We start from the raw sequence: 17,518 nt of genomic DNA on the forward strand, positions 1-17,518 counted from the left end.
CAAACATGCAAACATAATAAACACCACAACAACTGCCCATTCGCGACTTGGGAATCTTCTGAAGTTTAACCTTGTATTGTTATGCTTAATGTATTGCTATGCTTAATGTATTGCTATGCTTAATGTATTGCTATGCTTAATTTGATGTCTTCATTGAATTTGTTGCCATTATGCTACTGTATTGTCCTCAGAAATTTCAACAACCTCAAACACTACCACTCCTGTAACAAGATATATGTTATCATCCTATATAGCTTCACAGCCCCATGCTAATTATAAACAATAACAGTTCCAATAACAAAACCACCTACTCCTGCAATGTAAACTGTTCCCACAGCGACACCCCATCCGGCAGCGGCTCCCATCCAAATTCCCCATAAACGACCCCGTAAACCTCTGATAGAAGTTAGAGGCGGCCATTACCCCGAGATACTTCGCCCTCAACTCCAGGCCCCCATCAGGAATCTCAACCTTCAAGTTAAACTTAGCTCATGTAGCCATCGACGTAGTAGGAGGGTAAGTCAAGTTAGGCCCGTAGCGCGGCACTCTGATACTCTCGCAGTGCGCCGCGTCGCAGCAATCGAGCCGCCCTGCTGAAACACGGCTGTCGTCACCGGATGTCAGAGTGTCAGCCTAGACGATAGCATAATCGGCCAGACGGCCATAGCCCCAATATGAGGCGGCGAAAGCTCGCAAGAAGAGCCTGCTGCCGAAGCTCTAGACCGACACAGCCGCCGAGCCAGTTTGGGTTTGGGAATGGTGGGGATGGTGCAGCGTATTTGCAATGCATAGGAAATGAATGTCTTACTTGGCCGTGGTATTCGCGGTCTTGGAATTTGAGCTGCTGTCCTTGAATTCGACGTCTGTTTCGCTAAGTTTATTTGACCCGACCGGCACCGGGAGTAGCTGCATGTCTTGTCCTGCTTCCGATGGCTCGCAGGGATAATGGCCTGGCGTCCTGGTAATTCTTTACGTGAGTAGGGGGGCACGGTTCCAATGGTGGTTGGGCTTTACTCACCGAGGCCACTTGTAGAGTCCCTACTCCCTACGATGCCTTTTACCGGAGTGTTGATATCTCCGGCTGTCCTGGAGAATTGAGTAGATACTATGTGCCCCGTCCTTATGTTCTTCTGCTTTCCAGTATTACCTTAGATTCGGAGTATCTTATTCTGAGAAGTGGAAATATATACACTGATGAATGGATTGGGAGCAGATAGGATTTAAATTTGCTCAATAGCCCCAGTTTTAAGCACCCGAACAATAGGAACCCCGGTGTTGTACGCTGCAAGAAGCAAATATATGGTCAAAATCATGTCTATCCTTTGTACCTTTCACCGGAGTAATTATAGACCCTCAACTTAAGATTGTGATCAATTTATACCTCGCTTGGCTCACCGACATCTGCTTATTACCAAGGTTAGGGCTCGCAGTTTCTAATGAATGCGACCAGGATTGTTTGATGGTATTAAGGGTTGACATGTGCAGGTGCAGGTGCCCTAACCGGACAATCATACCGGTTAAGGTACCTAAGTGCCATCCAGACGGTACCAATAATCCCGTAGGCTTTCCATCGGGTAGCTATTACCGGTACTCTCTAACCATTATCTTGGCGTGACTGAAGCTGGTCATTCAGACTTCTGAGCACCCATAGCTTATTGGACAGTATCGTAGGGAGGAAGTCTGAGTGTTTGTTCACCCTATTGGCTCGTCTCCCTGTCGCCAACCCGCGTAAATTGCCTCCATCGGCCACGCCACTAACCCCAGACTCGAAGGAAGGAAGGTCCAAGAGAGCTTGATCTGACTGGTGGACCTGTTTTATTTGGGGACTAAAAACGAACTCAGTCTTATCTGGAGATGGGCCCTCCTGATATGGACAGTTGGAGATTACGGAGTATGTACTAAGATAGGTATCGGACATAGGTGTCTGAGAGAATGGGACGTATCTACGCCATGTCAATGATTCTTTCTGTCTTCAAGGCACAGTACTGGACTCTGTATCGTTGATTAATTAACTCATCGTATCAGTTGTAAATAATTACCCTGAACTGTGAGACCTAAAAGCCAGTGCCATCCAGAACGACCCCAGATAGCGCGAGTCAGAATTCCCCAAATTCGGGGTCTAGGGGCTTGGACCGATACCCGAAAGCCCTAACTCAATACGACAATACAGCCCCAATATCGATTCACTTATTGCCATAAAATAAAATATAAAATAAAAACCCAGCTGAAATCAACCCAGTCCGTCAAACAGCCAAACTCGCAACCCCAAATTTCCCCGTCCCAAGATCATCCCTGTGTAAGAATTCAACTGGACTCTGGTGGTCTTCTACGTATCCCACCCCGCCAACGGCTTTGTCTTGTACACCGACACTGCATTAGCTTTCCTTCTTGTACTGTAACACAATGACTTAAAGTAGTGAGGGGCTGTAACATACAATACCCAGCAATCCTTAGAATATCATCCGGCAGTCTCCTGGCAACCTCAATCGGCGTCGAGAGAATTTCCTCCTGGTCTTGGCGGAAGTAGTCTCGCTGGCTAAACGCAAAGAGTTAGCACCTCTAACACAGGACACAGATGACGCCTATCATACCCAAAGACGGCAAAGAGCGTGCGGAGAGCCAACGGGTCTGTCTTGTCGCATTTGTTCTCGCCTGCGCCGTGATAGGTTGCTAGATGGGTCAGTCACAACTCAGTTCAGCAGCACGTCATGGGCCGAACCCAGATCCAAGAGTGGGTTGGGTTGGGGTAGACTTACAACCAAGGGTAAAGAGTGCAGAGCCCGGTTCCATCTCTGCATATGTGCATTCTTCGACCTTGGGCATGCGCTCGGCGCCCCAGAGGTGGCTACCGGGGATCACGGCGGTGGCCTGGATGTAGTCCAGATTATCAGTTGACAAGGGCTTGCAAATTTTATAGATACGAAGCGACTTACCCCATTCTTGTATGTACTCTTGGATCCGGCGATTAAGCAGCCGACCATGGGGGTGAAGAATGGGTTGTTGGGATCTGGTCGGGTCTGGTAGGCGATTTGGTCCTGCAGTGAGAAGACGAGACACTTGAGTTAGACATGTTCTTTAACGTCAATGAGATGTAAAACTTACTCTGTGTAGTGGTTGTGGTTTGGCTCCTGGCACCAGACGAAGAGCTGCAGTGGAAGCGAGCATGTATCCGCTCTTCTGGGGAACGAGTCGCTCGCCGGTGTATGATGAGAATTCGTCACTTGTGGTGCTTTAGTATTAGAGAACCGTAGGTGTAGACAGACCTACTTTAGGAACTGCCCCATGATGCCCTGCCAGACGGGAAGGCGTACGATTTTGCTGAGTTGGTCTGGAATTTTGGCTAGGAGGGCCTGGGAAGGTTAGGTATGCGTCTATGACGAGGCACGGACGTACGTAGATGCGCTGTGAGCCCTCTGGAAAGAAGTCAGGACCAAGTTCTTCGTGAGTAGCCTTCGAGTTGTAAGTCTTGCGGCCCTGGAAGAACGGTTCGACTATATGGGTTGGTTAGTTGTCATTGGGGTGGATGGTGATAACCCACTCGCGTTCATGCACTCTTGCAAGAGATCTGGGGATAGAAAGTTGGAGACAATGACACCGCCATCTCGCTCAATAATCTTGATTATCTTCTCAAGAGGCTCAGCGGAGTTGATGGTGACAAGTGAGGGCGCCATGATGATGCCTATCAGGGGCAGGATAACGATACTGAGCAACGACGGAGTTGGAATTCGGCTTGTTTTAAGAGAACAAGACATGAGTCACAGGACAGAATTCCTGTACCCGGACCGGTTTTGACTGTAGGGATATCTTGGACCTTCCTCCTATCTCCAATGTGGGACTCCGGTAGCGCATCGTGACTCTACAAAGGATTCATGCCGCACCCCCTCCCCGGCTTCCCCCTATCACCATCGATCGTCTCGAAGCTGTCAGCCACTCTGCAGGTCACTTACCCCAATCTATGTTCTCTTTATCTATTTACCGGTTGTAATACCGGGCCGGTGGAACTAGCTTTGGCGTAGTTCATATGCGGGCGTTATCTGGAGCTGAATCGAAGCGACCACCCCTAGCGTTTCCCCGCGCTGCGAGTTATTTTATCTCAATTTCTACTGGTTAGTACATGCTACATGACTCTTCCCAGTCAGTATATAATCACGGTTTCCGTCGTTTTTTGACTGTACCATATCCAACATCAACAGCCAGCGCAATGGAGAATCCCGCAATTTCCAGCAGTGACGCCCAGTCATCCAAAAAAGAGAACCCAATGCCGAGAGCAGACTCTGTTGACATTGGACATGTGTCTTTTGTTCGTTCGTCTTCTTTACCTGGAACTCGGCTAACATGTTGTAGGAGCCCGAGAGCCCTGAAGAGCCATCCAAGTCTGACGAGACAGAGCTGAGCGCAGCCATAAGAGAAGCAGTGAACCATCGCCGACTAAATCCGAGGCAGATCCAGCTTACTGCAATTGCTGGATCGATTGGGGCGTTAGTTATCAGACCTACTTTATACTAAGTTGATAACATTGACAATATGCAGCGCTCTCTTCGTGGGAATAGGCTCTGGAGTAATGTCCGGCCCGCTCTGCCTGTTTCTCGGTTTTATATTCTGGGCTTCTGTTGTATTCTCTGTTGCTCAATGCCGTGAGTACCGATATCTTCGCTTAGATGTTGAGTGCTCAAACTGTATAGAGACCGAAATTGTCAGCTTGCTTCCGCTAGACGGGGCCTTTATTCGTCTAGCAGGTCGAATGGTTGACCCTGCGCTTGGGGTAGCAGTTGGCTACAACCACTTTGTCAGTACTATGTTACTATTCTACAAGATAACCCTGCTAATGGTATCTGCAGTTTGCACAGACATCGTTTGTCATTTTCGAGTCCACGGTTATTAACACGCTTGTTGAGTACTGGGGATACAACCAATCGCCTGCCATTTTAATCTCAAGTATGTTCCTGAATTCTTGGTTTTATCTTACTGACAATTTCAGTCTCGCTCGTTCTCTATCTGGCCATCAACGTATACCGAGCTGACCTCTTCGGAGAAGCCGAGTGTAAGTATGTAGTCTCGCCTGCCTGACTTAACTGACAATCTAGTCTGGCTCGCCTTGGGTAAGGTATTACTAGCTACGGGTCTCATTATATACACCATCGTGGTCATGCTTGGAGGAAACCCCATGAACGAGTGAGCCAACCCTGCAGTTACTGAGCTGGCCTTAACACTATACAGTCTATTCGGCTTCCGTTACTGGAGAGACCCCGGGCCATGGGCCGGTGCTGATCCCTCAAATCGTCTAATGTCGTTTGTGAATGCGGTTAACGTGGCTGCGTTTTGCATGGGAGGGCCAGAGTACATCTCAAGTAAACAAGTTGCAGCCCTAAATGCTTCCTAGCTAATATCAGGCAGTGATCGCTGGAGAATCAAGGGATCCTCGCCGGACCGTGCCACGAGCATTCAGCACTATTATGACTCGTCTTATTGTCTTCTTTATCGGTGGTTGTCTTTGCGTTGGGGTAAGCAATTTCCCTTCACGCAGCTTCTCATATGCTTACGGCGGGTATAGATTCTAGTTCCATATGACGATCAGATGTGAGACTCTATTCTTTACCAACTACTTATGGATACTGACTACGATTGCAGTCTCACAAACGGCTCAGACAGCTATGCCGGCGGATCTCCATAGTACGTTTTCTACACTGCACATACTTATTGAAAATTGTCTAATATCACAGTGTAATCTCAATGCAACGACTAAAAATCACAGTCCTACCATCCATCGTCAACGCCGCGTTGCTTACAACGATTATCTCGGCCGGAAACGCATATACATTCAACGCGTCGCGGAGTCTGCATGCCCTAGCCCTGGATGGACGAGCACCGAAGTTCCTTCGACGGTTGAATAAAAGGTGCGTTAGCGTACCTTTATCAGGATTTAAAGATTGCTGACCAGTAATAGAGGCGTGCCGTACATGGCTGTCATTGTAGTCATGCTACTCAGTTGCCTTTCATATCTCGCTCTAGGTTCCAGCAGTGCTAAAGTGCTGAATTGGATTCTGAAGTATGTCTTCCAGGTTATTGGATTCCATTGTCTCTAACGGGTGCTCATCTAGTTTCTGTACTGCTGCTACTATGTTGTACGTATCCTTAACCATCTCCGTCACTAAACACTGTTACGTTTGCAACTAACATACTAAGCTAGTAACTGGACCGTCATGTCCTTTACCTGGATCCGATTCAACGCAGCCCTTAAAGCACAAGGAATAGACAGGAAGACATTTCTTCCTAGTGTCTCAAAGTTCCAGCCCTATGCAGGCTACTGGGCGTTTTTCTGGGCATTTATATTTCTCTGGTACGTATCCCTTTCTTAAAAAACATAAAATATGCTGAATATATACTACATCAGGGTCCAAGGATACGCCGTCTTCATCAACGGCAATTGGGAGATATCAACCTTTATCTTTAACTATGGGATAGTACGTTATTTCCCACAACAGGCTGTCGCAGCTGACATTTATTTCATCTATAGATTGCCCTCGCCAGTGTAATTGGCATTGGATGGAAGATCTTCAAGCGTACATCTCTCTGCAAGAGCAAGGATGTGGATTTAGTGTCTGGGTTGGAATTCTTCGATGCTTTGACTGAGCACTATCAACAAGAGCGCGATGCTGCACCGGTTACTGTGAAGGATAGGATTATGGCGAAGGTTTTCTAGATGGCAGACTTTGTTTAGAATAGCAGGGCGGATAGAGGTGATCGTCTTCTGGTTCTTCTCGAGAGTTCTAGGCGATTTATATAGTATAAGATATAAATTAAATTTCTGGATAATATGAATCAGTTTTTATATATACATACGTATAAATATTGTTCCTCCCTCGAAAATAACTATGTCTTATTCAAAATGCTGACAGTGGAACTCTGTATAGAGACACATCAGTCTTGGTGGCAAATACAAGACCTCCGCGTTTCTGCCCACCACTCGCTTCCGACTGCCGGCTTCAACAACAGGACTAGGATAGGCGCCCCAGGCCCCTATTTGCAACAACACGATGTGCAAATCAGCCCCTGTCAGGTTCTGCCAAGGGTCAGCTCAATGAGCATGGCGAGCGACTGCACGTGCTGGAGAGCAGGCGGTGGTCAGCCACTGTGGGCTCCAGCTGTGCTCCATCGGACCCAGAACAAGTGCTCCCTCCATCTTCATTCAACTTCATATACTGCTTTCTGTGCAGTCTGTTCCCATTCCCTGGGAAGATAACACTTTTTATCATCTGGTAAGCGTTTCCTCTACATCCCGCTTGGCTTCCTTTTCGAATTTGCCTTTTTTTTTTCTCGGATGAGCGGTCGACACGTGGTAGTGGGGCTGTCTTAAGGCTGTCCAGATAAGAAGCTTCGTATCCATGTTTCGTATAGTTATCAGTTGCGCCCCTGTGTATATGCTTCTTGCTTACACTAAGGCAGATATATAAACGTCCGGCGTTGCTGAGACACTCGCTGAGCTGCACGCTAATCAAAGTGTTGACCCCACAGCGCTATACAAAGAGCCGTGTCTATTTGCCACTTTCTGGCTTTCACAGTGAAAAATAATACTTTACTCTACACGAGCCTATGACAATGAGCAAGCCGCCCAATGTGGCCATCATCGGGGCCGGCTTAGCAGGCTTGCGATGCGCCGACATCTTGATCCAGAACGGCGCACAGGTAACCATCTTCGAAGCGCGCAATAGGGTCGGAGGGAGGGTAAGTATCCATTCATTTAAGCTGAGTAAGTATAAATACAACTAACGTACTTGACAGGTACATCAGAGCAAGGTCGGCGACCATCTGGTAGATATGTATGCTCATCCCCATGTCTCTTTAAGGGCCGAAATTGATCGCTAGAAGGGGCCCTAATTGGATTCATGGAGCCGGAAAGAATCCGATCCTTGATATTGCGAATGCAACTGAAACGGCGGTGCATGATTTTGAAGGGGGTCAGCTTGTGCTTACATCTGATGGGGACGTTATGGATGATCGAGTTGCTGAGAAGATCTCGGATATCTTGTGGACGATCATTCAGGAAGCGTTCAACTATAGCAACACCCATCAAGATGACATTCCAGCTGAGAAGAGCCTGCTTGATTTTATCTGCGAGCGTCTTGAGAAGGTGGGCCTGAGTGCGGAAGAGAAGAAGTTGGTCATTGACTCTTCGAGACTTTGGGGCGCATATGTCGGAGACCCCGTCGACAAGCAGAGTCTGAAGTTCTTCAACCTGGAAGAAGCAATAGATGGAAGTATGTTTTTTCATTCTCATCACATGAAGGGTTAACTTCTGACCAACCAGCCAATTACTTCGTCGCATCAACATACAAAGACATCCTCAAACAAGTCTCAAGCACCGCTCTACAACACGCAGACATCCACCTAAACCAACCCATCACCAAGATCGACTCACGACCAGACACTCAAGGCACAAGCAACCGTCACAAAGTCACACTAACCACTGAATCTGACGAAAGCTACACCTTCGATGAAGTCGTTGTCACTTGTCCCCTGGGCTGGCTCAAGCGCAACAAGTCCGCCTTCACCCCGAAACTGCCTCCACGCCTTTCCAGCGCCATCGACAATATCTCATACGGCCGTCTCGAGAAGGTCTACATCACTTTCCCGGAAGCATTCTGGCACTCTGCAACGGGAAACCCCGTCTCCCTGCCTACACTCACCGGCACGGCTCCATCCCAACCCACCACCAACGGCGCCAACGGACACACCAACAACCTAAACTTCGCCCACTTCCTCAACCCCTCCTACCACGAAGACCACCCAGCCGACATCCCCTGGGACCAAGAATGTTTCTCCCTCGCCTCCTTCCAGGGGAAAACCGCCCACCCAACCCTCCTCTTCTACACCTACGGCCCTTGCGCCTCATACATCGTCGACAAACTCACCTCCCTATCCCCCACAAACCCTCAAACAAATACAAACACAACCACAACCACAACCCCAAACATAGAAGCCCACCCCCCCTCAACCCCATCCTACAACTTCCTAACAACCCTCTTCCACCCCTTCTACTCCCTCCTCCCAAACTACACCCCCACATCCCCCTCCTGCACCCCGCTCTCAATCCTCGCCACGCGCTGGCAATCCGACCCCTACGCCGGCAACGGCAGCTACGCCAATTTCCAAACGGGCCTGCAAGAAGGCGACAAGGACATTGAGGCGCTGCGCGCCGGCATGGGCATTGAGCGCAGCGTGTGGTTTGCCGGCGAACATACGGCGCCGTTTGTAGCGCTGGGGACGACTACGGGGGCGCTTTGGAGTGGGGAGAGGGTTGCTAGGGGCGTTTGTGAGGTCGTTGGGCTTGGGTGTGTTGGGGTGGAACGCGTTGGGAGGGATGATAGTTTGCCTAGTGCTTGTGCTTGTCGAAGGGGTGGGGTGGAGAACGAGGTTAAGTAACTGGCCGGGGTATATATTTTGGTTGGTGCTGGTGTTATACTACTGATTAAGGAAATATGGTAGAATGCTCTACTGTTATACCTTCAGCCGGGATTTACATATATATCAGTCAGTAGGAAGTTACTGTAAATATGTTGTGATATCACTATACAATCGGTAAAAAAAGGCATCGATAATATTTACACAGCACGATATCACCCCCCCTGCCATTCATTTGAGTTGCCTCCCCATCTCTTGCATAAGGTACAAATGTAACGTAGCGCAGATTTTATGCATGGAACACAAAATGCACTGAAGATGAAGTTGAAGTTGGAAACGGAACGAAACGAAACAACCACCCGGCCCGGCCCAGAATCGCAGACCCGACCCCATAACGATGCGCCCGAAACAGGGGCAGTGGGGAATCACAAAGCGACGAACGAAAGAAGAAGCAAAACAAAAAGTGGATATGATGTAGAAACTAGAACTGAAACTGCGCGAACGAGAATGCAGACCCGAAAATAGAAAGGAAGCGCCGACTGTCAATGACTGAACTCCTGGAATGAGTCGACTACCGTGGATGGACGAAAACAACGTGAGACGAGAGAACCAACGGTCCTGCGTGATTCTCCGGTGTTGGGTTGGGTGCATGTGATAATGGAGATGAGTTGGGGTAGCCGCCGGGAGAAATCGCGACGCAAGATCTTGCCTCAAACGGGCATGGGCATGGGGTGGTGGTATAGTACAGTGTGTAGGTTCAGATCGACCGGTTCAATCTTCCCATATTGTTTCAAGATCTAGGTCTTGCCGACGCTCGGCTCCGCATACACTCCAGCGTTTCCGATATGTCCCCGAGGACGTGCGCGCGTTCGCAAGTGAAGACGGTGCGGACATGTCTGAAATGCCCCGCCGTCGGGCCACGCCGCTGGTAGCCTCTGCGTCATCTGCCTTGTCGGCTGCAGCCTTTAGAGCAGCTATGCGATCTGATTCAAGAGCTGCGGTTTCGGCATCGGGAATGTCCGGAATCGTCTCGAGGGAAGATATACTCGGGCTGCGTGATCGGAGGCTGGTGGGTGTGGAGGGCATAGAGGAAACGGACGAGCCTGAATAGGATGGGAATGCTTCATTGTATCGGGAACTGAGGAAAGGTGACGAGTGCGTAGAGGACGGGCTGGTTGCGACCTGGCTTGAAGGGGAGTGCGGAAAGTGCAGCGGCGATGACGGTCGTCGGCGACCCATCCGGGGCGTGCTGTAAGACGGGACTGGCGAAGAGCTGAAATCCGAATGATACGTAGATGACCCTGACGTATCCAACTCCGCGTGTTCTGATATCGTCTCCGACACGTTCTTCCGATGCAGCATTCTCGGCTCAAGCGAGTCTGCGGTTGACAGCTGTAACGGCAAATAGCGCTTGGGTGTATTGTTGTCCGCCATATTCGTGGGCGCTCCCCGACCGTTGACGAAGGTATATCTCCCCCGCGAGTCCAGCCCAGGAGAGGAGTGCGCGCGGATCATGGCCGGTACGCCGGGATCGTCTGCGAGCGATCGCGACCGCATGTGCGAACGGGGAATCGGCGGGCGACTCGGAGCAGAAGTAGGTGGATCGGGAGTGAGCGATAGTGTTATCATGACGTTTCCCGAGTGCCCTGGCTCGCCGACGTCGTCGACCGCTGGGGAACCAGAGGAGCTGGAGGCAAGTGACTCGACCGAATCCACGGGACGAGGCAGCATGAGACCCCCCGGGCGCGTGCGGCTCGGAGACGCTTCCATGGTCATGCTCTCGCTTTCTATTTCTCTGTCCGGACGAGACCTAGAAGTGTGTTTAAACGCACTGCATCGCGGGTGGAAGAGGGAGAGAGAAGAAAAATGGTTCTTCCTGAAACCTCTGGAGCCGAACCCAAGGGGAATAGTGGGTGTCCGAATCCTTAAGTAGCGGCCCAAGGTGGTCAAGGCGTGGGGGAAAAAAAATCCTTTCCTAGGACGCGGCAAGCCCCTCGAGTCGCTGGCCCAGTGAGACCCGAAAATTCAGTGAAGGGAGAGAAGAAGCAGCAAGCAGGGAGAGCGAAAGGGGGGTTCGAGGAGTGAAGAGCAGGTGTACCTGAGTGGTGAAGTCAAGACTCGCCAGTCACGCACAGAAGGCGACAGTAGCCGGCCAACACCGCCCCAACTCATCCCCAGTCCCCGTCTTGCCGAAACAACCGTCGCTTCTACTCCCATCTTGGCCCCTCTCTCCATCTTGTTATTTCTATCCTCTTCCTCTCCGGATTGGCGATCTCACAGGGGTTCAGGAACGAACCAGACCGACCGCCAGCTTTAACCATCCGGATGGCGCAGAAAAACAAATGTGCAGCAGCCTAGGCCTCACCGGCATGATGACTTACATCAAGGCACGCTTCACTCTTTTCATTACTTGCTCTAGACACAAGAACAATCAAGTTTCTCGTAACGATGGCTGTCATTGTCGGGTTCAGTTCTACGATGCTCATTTTCACACTCGAAACGCCGAGTTACGCGAACAATGATTAGTCTATATTAGCTGACTTGCTGCTAGCCAGGAAACAGGAGGTATAACATATATCAATCCAAATATCAATCCAAACATCAACAACAGATGAGAATACAAATGAGAAAATAAAGTTCGAAGTTAATCGTGCTCTTCCTTGCACACGTTGGCGACGCTTTTCCGTATATAGGTTTCCCGAACTGGGTCGCCTGCGAAGTTCTTGATCACCCATTCACCCATCCCAGCTTCTGGCGGAGCAAATCGGACTCCACGTCCTCCGCCACCAAGGATGAGATTCCCTGGGCGGTACTTCTCATCCTTCCTCATGCGCCGGATCACCGACACATGGATTTGTGCATCATTCGGGATGTCACGTACTTCTCCGCAGGGCAACGGCCAGCAGATCGGTTCCCACGAGCCGTCCTCACGTAGATCCATGCGGCGGAACGGTAAATACTCCATCAGCTTCCAGGTGATAACTGAAAACGTTGGCAAGCCACTGCGGAATGATAGACAATCGTGCAAGTAACCCTCCGTGCTGGAGGCGTACAAGGCAGCCTTGAATCTTTGACTTGACTTGCTTGGTGACTCATGCTCCCCGTCGGCAGACTTCTCCTTCCCATTGCCGTTCTCATGATGGTCATGATCATGGGCTGGATCTTCACACCAGCTCTTTTGCCAATTGACATCTCGAATGGGGCTGTATTCCCCCTCAAACTCCTCGAGACACTCAAATTGCTTCATTTTTGCGGGGTCACACTCGAGGCCTGCAGCCAGAGCTTCTTGGACCATCCAAACCAATGGTGCGTGACTCAAAGCGAAGCTCTCGCCGTCCCTTAGGGTCCAGCCTCCGCCGATATCTGCGTGTCCGCCAGGAAACCATACCTCCTGAATGTCTTGCTCCTGGTCGTCACCATCATCGTTTACAACATGGGCATCCGTCGGCACCTGAAGCGAAATCCCAGATTGCCCACTTCGGATTGAGGTAAGATCCTCTGTGGATCCGGTAGCAATCGGAACAGCAAGGCCAGACCTGTTCCTGTTAGCAGATACCGGGGAGGGTGCACGGTAGCGATTTGAAGGGAGACTCTCGCGAGAACTACGCGCGCTTCGATAGACAGATTTCTTGTCGTCCTGATCGTGGGATGTGATGTTTCCAGTTCCATTAACCTTTTCATCAGCATGCTGATCATCGTTCAGGACAATCTCCGGCACATTATCGGCGGCGGCTCCACCGTTCTGTTGCTGCTTATGGTGACGGTGCAAATGGGGATGATGACGATGCGCGTGCTTTCTCTTCGAGGGCTTGACCTCGGAGATCAAGTCTTGCCGGAACTTAGCCCGGCGTTCGTCAATGCCTACAGCATGTCGAATGACCTTGGCGGAACTCCGAGCTGTATATGGAAACTTGCTCCGCTGCATCCATGCCGACTCGAATCTTGGGACACTGTTGACCGTGTCGAACAGACCCATAAATCTGATCCTGGTGATGGGTCGGCTGAATGTTTCTCGGAACGCCTTCATGTAACGGAAGAGCTTCTCTTTCTCCTCCTTGTCTTCTTCGCTGTCCCCCCCTCGCTGCTGCCACTTTGCGAATGTCTTCCAAGCAAACCGAATAAGTTCCTCGTTTCCTGCTTCGAGCAATCCGATGAAATCAAGCATCTCCGCTAAGAAGCGTGCGACATAGGCTCCTCGACTGAAGCCGATGAAGTAAATTTCATCACCGGGGTTGTAGAATCTCATCAGAAACTTGTACCCGCCCATGACGTGCTCATCAAAGGAAGACCCGACCGCGGAATCCTTGGCTTTCTGGTACGCAGACTTGATCCGTTGCAAGCGACTGGTATGAGACAATGTAGTAGTCGTTACGTATGTTCCAATACCTGGTTGGTAATAATGGAACTGATGGGACTTGCTGCGATCCAGCATCTTTGGTCCAGATTCGTCAATAACGATATCGCCAAACCGGCTGGGGTGGATCTTACTCGGAAGATTTTTAGGACATTGCTGTCGGATTCATCTCCGGCGAACTTATTACCTGTGCCATCAAAGCAGAGCACGAACTGCTTGATTGGCCGAGCAGGCCCAATTTGCACGCCTTCCATGGTTGTTGAAGTTGGACACTGCTCCCTTCGAGACTGACAAGATTGCGGCGAAGAACTGGAGTGATAAGAAGCTCTGACAGATGGGGCGGGTATGCAAGGAGCCAAGATATGTATGTTTGTCTTGGGTGCGGGCGACTCCTTGGACAAGGGGATATAAGTCGCTCTCCTTATGGGGCTAAAGGGCAGCACATGCACGAGGATGTCTTTGGCCTGAAAAAAAGGCAAGCCCTTTCGAATCAAAGAGGAGGAATGCGCACGATGCTGTCAAGCCTTACTGGGTTGCGCGTCCGAACTCCTGCAGCCCTGCCGGTCTTGACTCGCTCGGGAAGTAAGTGGGCGAGAAGTTGAGCTCACGGGTCTCCTGTTTGTGAAGAAAAAAGCAATGGTTGGTCAAGTTGGTCCACACTTGATTTGAGATATTTTTACGGAGGAGCATGAGACCAGATGAAGGGAGAGGTGGAGGGGGGGAAATATTTCTTGTGTTTTCCCGGGTCAATCAGGACTTTTGGTTTCGAGGCTTCAGCTGCAGGAAAAGCGCCCATCTCACTACTAGTGAGTCTAATTGGCGTTGGACTCGGACTTCCCGCTAAGAATGCTCCTCTCAACCACCACACATCCCTTCTCGACCTCGTCTTCGTGGAGTTCATGTGGTAGGATTTGACTTTCTCGTTTGCTTCTCAAAGTTCTCATGCTGGTCAATCAGTTCACTACGTAAAAGGTTGCTTCCGTCTGCAGGCGACCCGGCAATGAACGCCTTTCTCTGTGATTTGCTCATGGAAAGGGTATGCGAACGAGTCCCCGCCCTCTGGCTGGTTTCCCAGCGTGGCTTTGGCGATCTTGTTTCCATCAAGTGGGGAAACTTTTGACTCCAGCCATGGGTTTGGCCCGTACTCTGTAGCCGGTCGATGGTACCCAGCAAATTCCCAGCAATGCGGGCCATCATATCTCGATTTGCCGTGCAATTGCTCCGTAATCGTACTCTGTCTGCGCCTGCCAAACTGAGAATTTGACAGGGGATGGATGGAGGGAAATGTCCCCTCCCGTGGACCCATCCCAAATCCAAAAGTCCGACGCGCCCCACCTTGCTCAAGCTGCTCAGTTGCGAGCAGGATCGACGTTCCCATTGATGCATGATGGAAAGGCTCGTCATTGAAAAATCGTGCCGCATTGCCGATACGGAAAATCGAGGTTGCAACTTGCGATCGATGGCGACGCTCAGACTTTTTTTTGGAGGGACAAGGGATGCAAGAACACAAATACCTAAGGTATCTGAACTTACGCAAGGGAGGCCCCAGAAAGACCACACATTTGTTAACGCCGAACACTTCTCTGTTGTGCGTGGAGATATCCCTCCAAAGTCTGTGTCTGTGACAGGAGTGACAAAGTTCGCTTCCGGATTGTCGTTCGACCTATGAGGTCAAACAGCATTATTCCGCATCGTATCTTCGGAGAAGATCTTTTTCTTCTGGCAGTGGAAGCTAGTCGACTAGTTCGTCAGCGAGCGAACCTAGCGTGATGGACCCAGGTCCTAGCGCGACTGTGACGGCGTGGTGGACTCGGAAGGAGCCGATCATTAACCCATGGATCGAACTCGCTGGGTCCAAGATCGCAGAGTTCGTGTCAACCCCAACAATGTTCCTTGTCCATCGCGAGCAAAGCATCCTGAGGCTCGCCTCAGAACTTGAAAAAGGGGCAATATGCGCCTTGTGCGTGCATGACTGAGTCATAATCCGGAGCAGTCTGGAACAAGCTGCTTGCACACCGACGCCATGGATTGTCGAGAAGATGGGAACTCCTTGCTGTCGGCAGCAATTTCCTCCTCCCCCACAATCGACCAATCGCCAGTCTCGTGATTCGCTCAGACTTTCTCTCGACTACGCGCCACCAACTTTTCTCCCCTGCGAAATTCACCCTGTCAGGGTTCTGCACTCTTGTCGCCCCCTCAATAATTATTAATGGCTGCTCTTCGAGATCCTGATCTCTGCTAGTCTTTGACGATCGCTGACGAACACTCGCGCTCTCTTTGGACTCATGTATCTCGCTGATCAGTGAGTTCATCGTCAGTTGCGCTCCCCAGAAGTCAGGTCCCCTATTCGCGGAGGAGGACGTAAAATGACGATGATCTTGTATCTCGACACGCGGGAAATATCGTGAGATCCACTTCGACACCGAGAAGCTGCATCACAGCGGAGTCCTCCAAGTTGGTGCTTTTTCCTTCTGCAATCTGCAGTGCGTCTCCTCCAATCCAAAATTTCTGATTCAGGGTTCAGCTCCGAGCATCCAGTTTGCCGACGCCTCTCGAGCTCCTTCTGTAACACGGTCGCAACTTTACCTTTTTTTTTTTTTTTTTTTTTTTTTGCGCAAATCATCAGTGCCTTGCTTATGATACAAGAACGACTCAGCACGATCACTTGTCTACCGCTTGAGAAGGCTGAGATCGCCTTGATGATGTCTGTCAGAGATTCAGAGCCCCCAATCGTTCTGCACAAACAGGCCCTAGCGCTTGTGTTCCGACGGAAGCTTGGGCCATGGAGAACTGATGGCCGAGGTGGGGAGCCGATCCATCCCACAGGATTGGCGTCGGCGCCATCGAGAACTCGAGATCCCTACCTGTGTCGCGGTTTGAGATGAGTCTGACAATGCATTCTGCAAGCCGATGGATTGCCTTCCTCTCCTTGTAATTTGCATCTCCTGGCCATCAACTTTCTTGCTCAGAGCCCCACAGCGCTCCCAATGGTGCAAGAATTTCCGGGCTGTCTGAGTGTGTGGCTGGCGGAAAACTTCGTCCTCGTTGACCCAAAATCAGCTGAACCGTGTGGGCTGTGGATGCACCTTGCGATCATCGCTCATCCTGCTTCATTTTAGATCCCCCCCCATCTCAGCATCCTTGGCCAGTGGTGACTGGTGAGCTTCGACATGCGGAGCTTGTGCCGCCCACCCATCCGATGGTAGAGCGGCGATGTTACTTTGGAGGGAGCGCTGAGTGGAATAGCTTCCGTCGCTCCAGCTCCCGATCCCATGAACCTAAAGGATCGAAACAAATCACGTCCAAATGATTGCCCCCTTTCATCGAGGTCCCCACTCTTTTACTCCCGAAGTTTCTGAGCAAACATGGTGCCGAAGAAGACGGTGTGAGCTCAGGTCATGATTGCCGCTTCGGCCACACCTAATCAGCATCCACTTAATCATAAGCATAATATCATAAAGCTGGATCCCTGTCCGCTCGTGCGCGAAGCTCCTTTAAAGACGGTTCCACTGATTTTTCTCTCTTCTCCTTTAAGCTCCTCGGATCCGTGCTATTCGACAAGCGCGATCTTCTCAGGCACGAGGTGTAACCGATCTTGAAGCACTGCTGTGAGACTCTTGGAGCTGTATTAGCGCACGTGGAGACATTTTCTCTTTAATCGGCATTCCCAGGGGTCAGACTTGTTTTATAGTACTATTTGTTTTTTCCTTCGCCGCCTTGTTATCTTTAAACAGCGGCTGCCCCTCTAATTGATTTCCTCCTTCC

At 50.4% G+C, this 17,518-nt stretch overlaps 5 protein-coding genes across 5 annotated transcripts; 2 read left to right on the plus strand and 3 right to left on the minus strand.

The window, feature by feature from the left end:
- Positions 1–2,243: 2,243 nt before the first annotated feature.
- Positions 2,244–3,671, minus strand: APUU_30751A (phytanoyl-CoA dioxygenase family protein; the record flags this gene model as incomplete). Its single annotated transcript, XM_041701879.1, has 9 exons — positions 2,244–2,356; positions 2,436–2,536; positions 2,592–2,670; positions 2,757–2,868; positions 2,934–3,035; positions 3,103–3,229; positions 3,268–3,350; positions 3,394–3,491; positions 3,539–3,671. 9 exons carry the CDS (start codon positions 3,669–3,671, stop codon positions 2,244–2,246), a joined length of 948 nt encoding a protein of 315 aa, XP_041554720.1.
- Positions 3,672–6,187: 2,516 nt separating this feature from the next.
- APUU_30752S (uncharacterized protein) lies at positions 6,188–6,700 on the plus strand (the record flags this gene model as incomplete). Its single annotated transcript, XM_041701880.1, has 3 exons — positions 6,188–6,337; positions 6,392–6,461; positions 6,515–6,700. Coding segments are annotated over 3 exons (406 nt in total), but the record flags the coding sequence as incomplete, so codon positions are not given.
- Positions 6,701–7,590: 890 nt separating this feature from the next.
- APUU_30753S (flavin monoamine oxidase family protein) lies at positions 7,591–9,420 on the plus strand (the record flags this gene model as incomplete). The annotated part of the gene is made up of 4 exons (XM_041701881.1): positions 7,591–7,722; positions 7,780–7,817; positions 7,867–8,255; positions 8,306–9,420. The coding sequence occupies 4 exons, from the start codon at positions 7,591–7,593 to the stop codon at positions 9,418–9,420; spliced, it is 1,674 nt and encodes a 557-aa protein (XP_041554722.1).
- A 750-nt stretch (positions 9,421–10,170) lies between these two features.
- APUU_30754A (uncharacterized protein) lies at positions 10,171–11,175 on the minus strand (the record flags this gene model as incomplete). Its single annotated transcript, XM_041701882.1, has 1 exon — positions 10,171–11,175. The coding sequence occupies one exon, from the start codon at positions 11,173–11,175 to the stop codon at positions 10,171–10,173; it is 1,005 nt and encodes a 334-aa protein (XP_041554723.1).
- An 868-nt stretch (positions 11,176–12,043) lies between these two features.
- APUU_30755A (T6SS phospholipase effector Tle1-like catalytic domain-containing protein) lies at positions 12,044–13,831 on the minus strand (the record flags this gene model as incomplete). The annotated part of the gene is made up of 1 exon (XM_041701883.1): positions 12,044–13,831. One exon carries the CDS (start codon positions 13,829–13,831, stop codon positions 12,044–12,046), a length of 1,788 nt encoding a protein of 595 aa, XP_041554724.1.
- Positions 13,832–17,518: the final 3,687 nt, after the last annotated feature.

Source organism: Aspergillus puulaauensis, chromosome 3, assembly GCF_016861865.1.
Source record: "Aspergillus puulaauensis MK2 DNA, chromosome 3, nearly complete sequence".
In the NCBI taxonomy this organism is placed as follows: Eukaryota; Fungi; Ascomycota; class Eurotiomycetes; order Eurotiales; family Aspergillaceae; genus Aspergillus; species Aspergillus puulaauensis.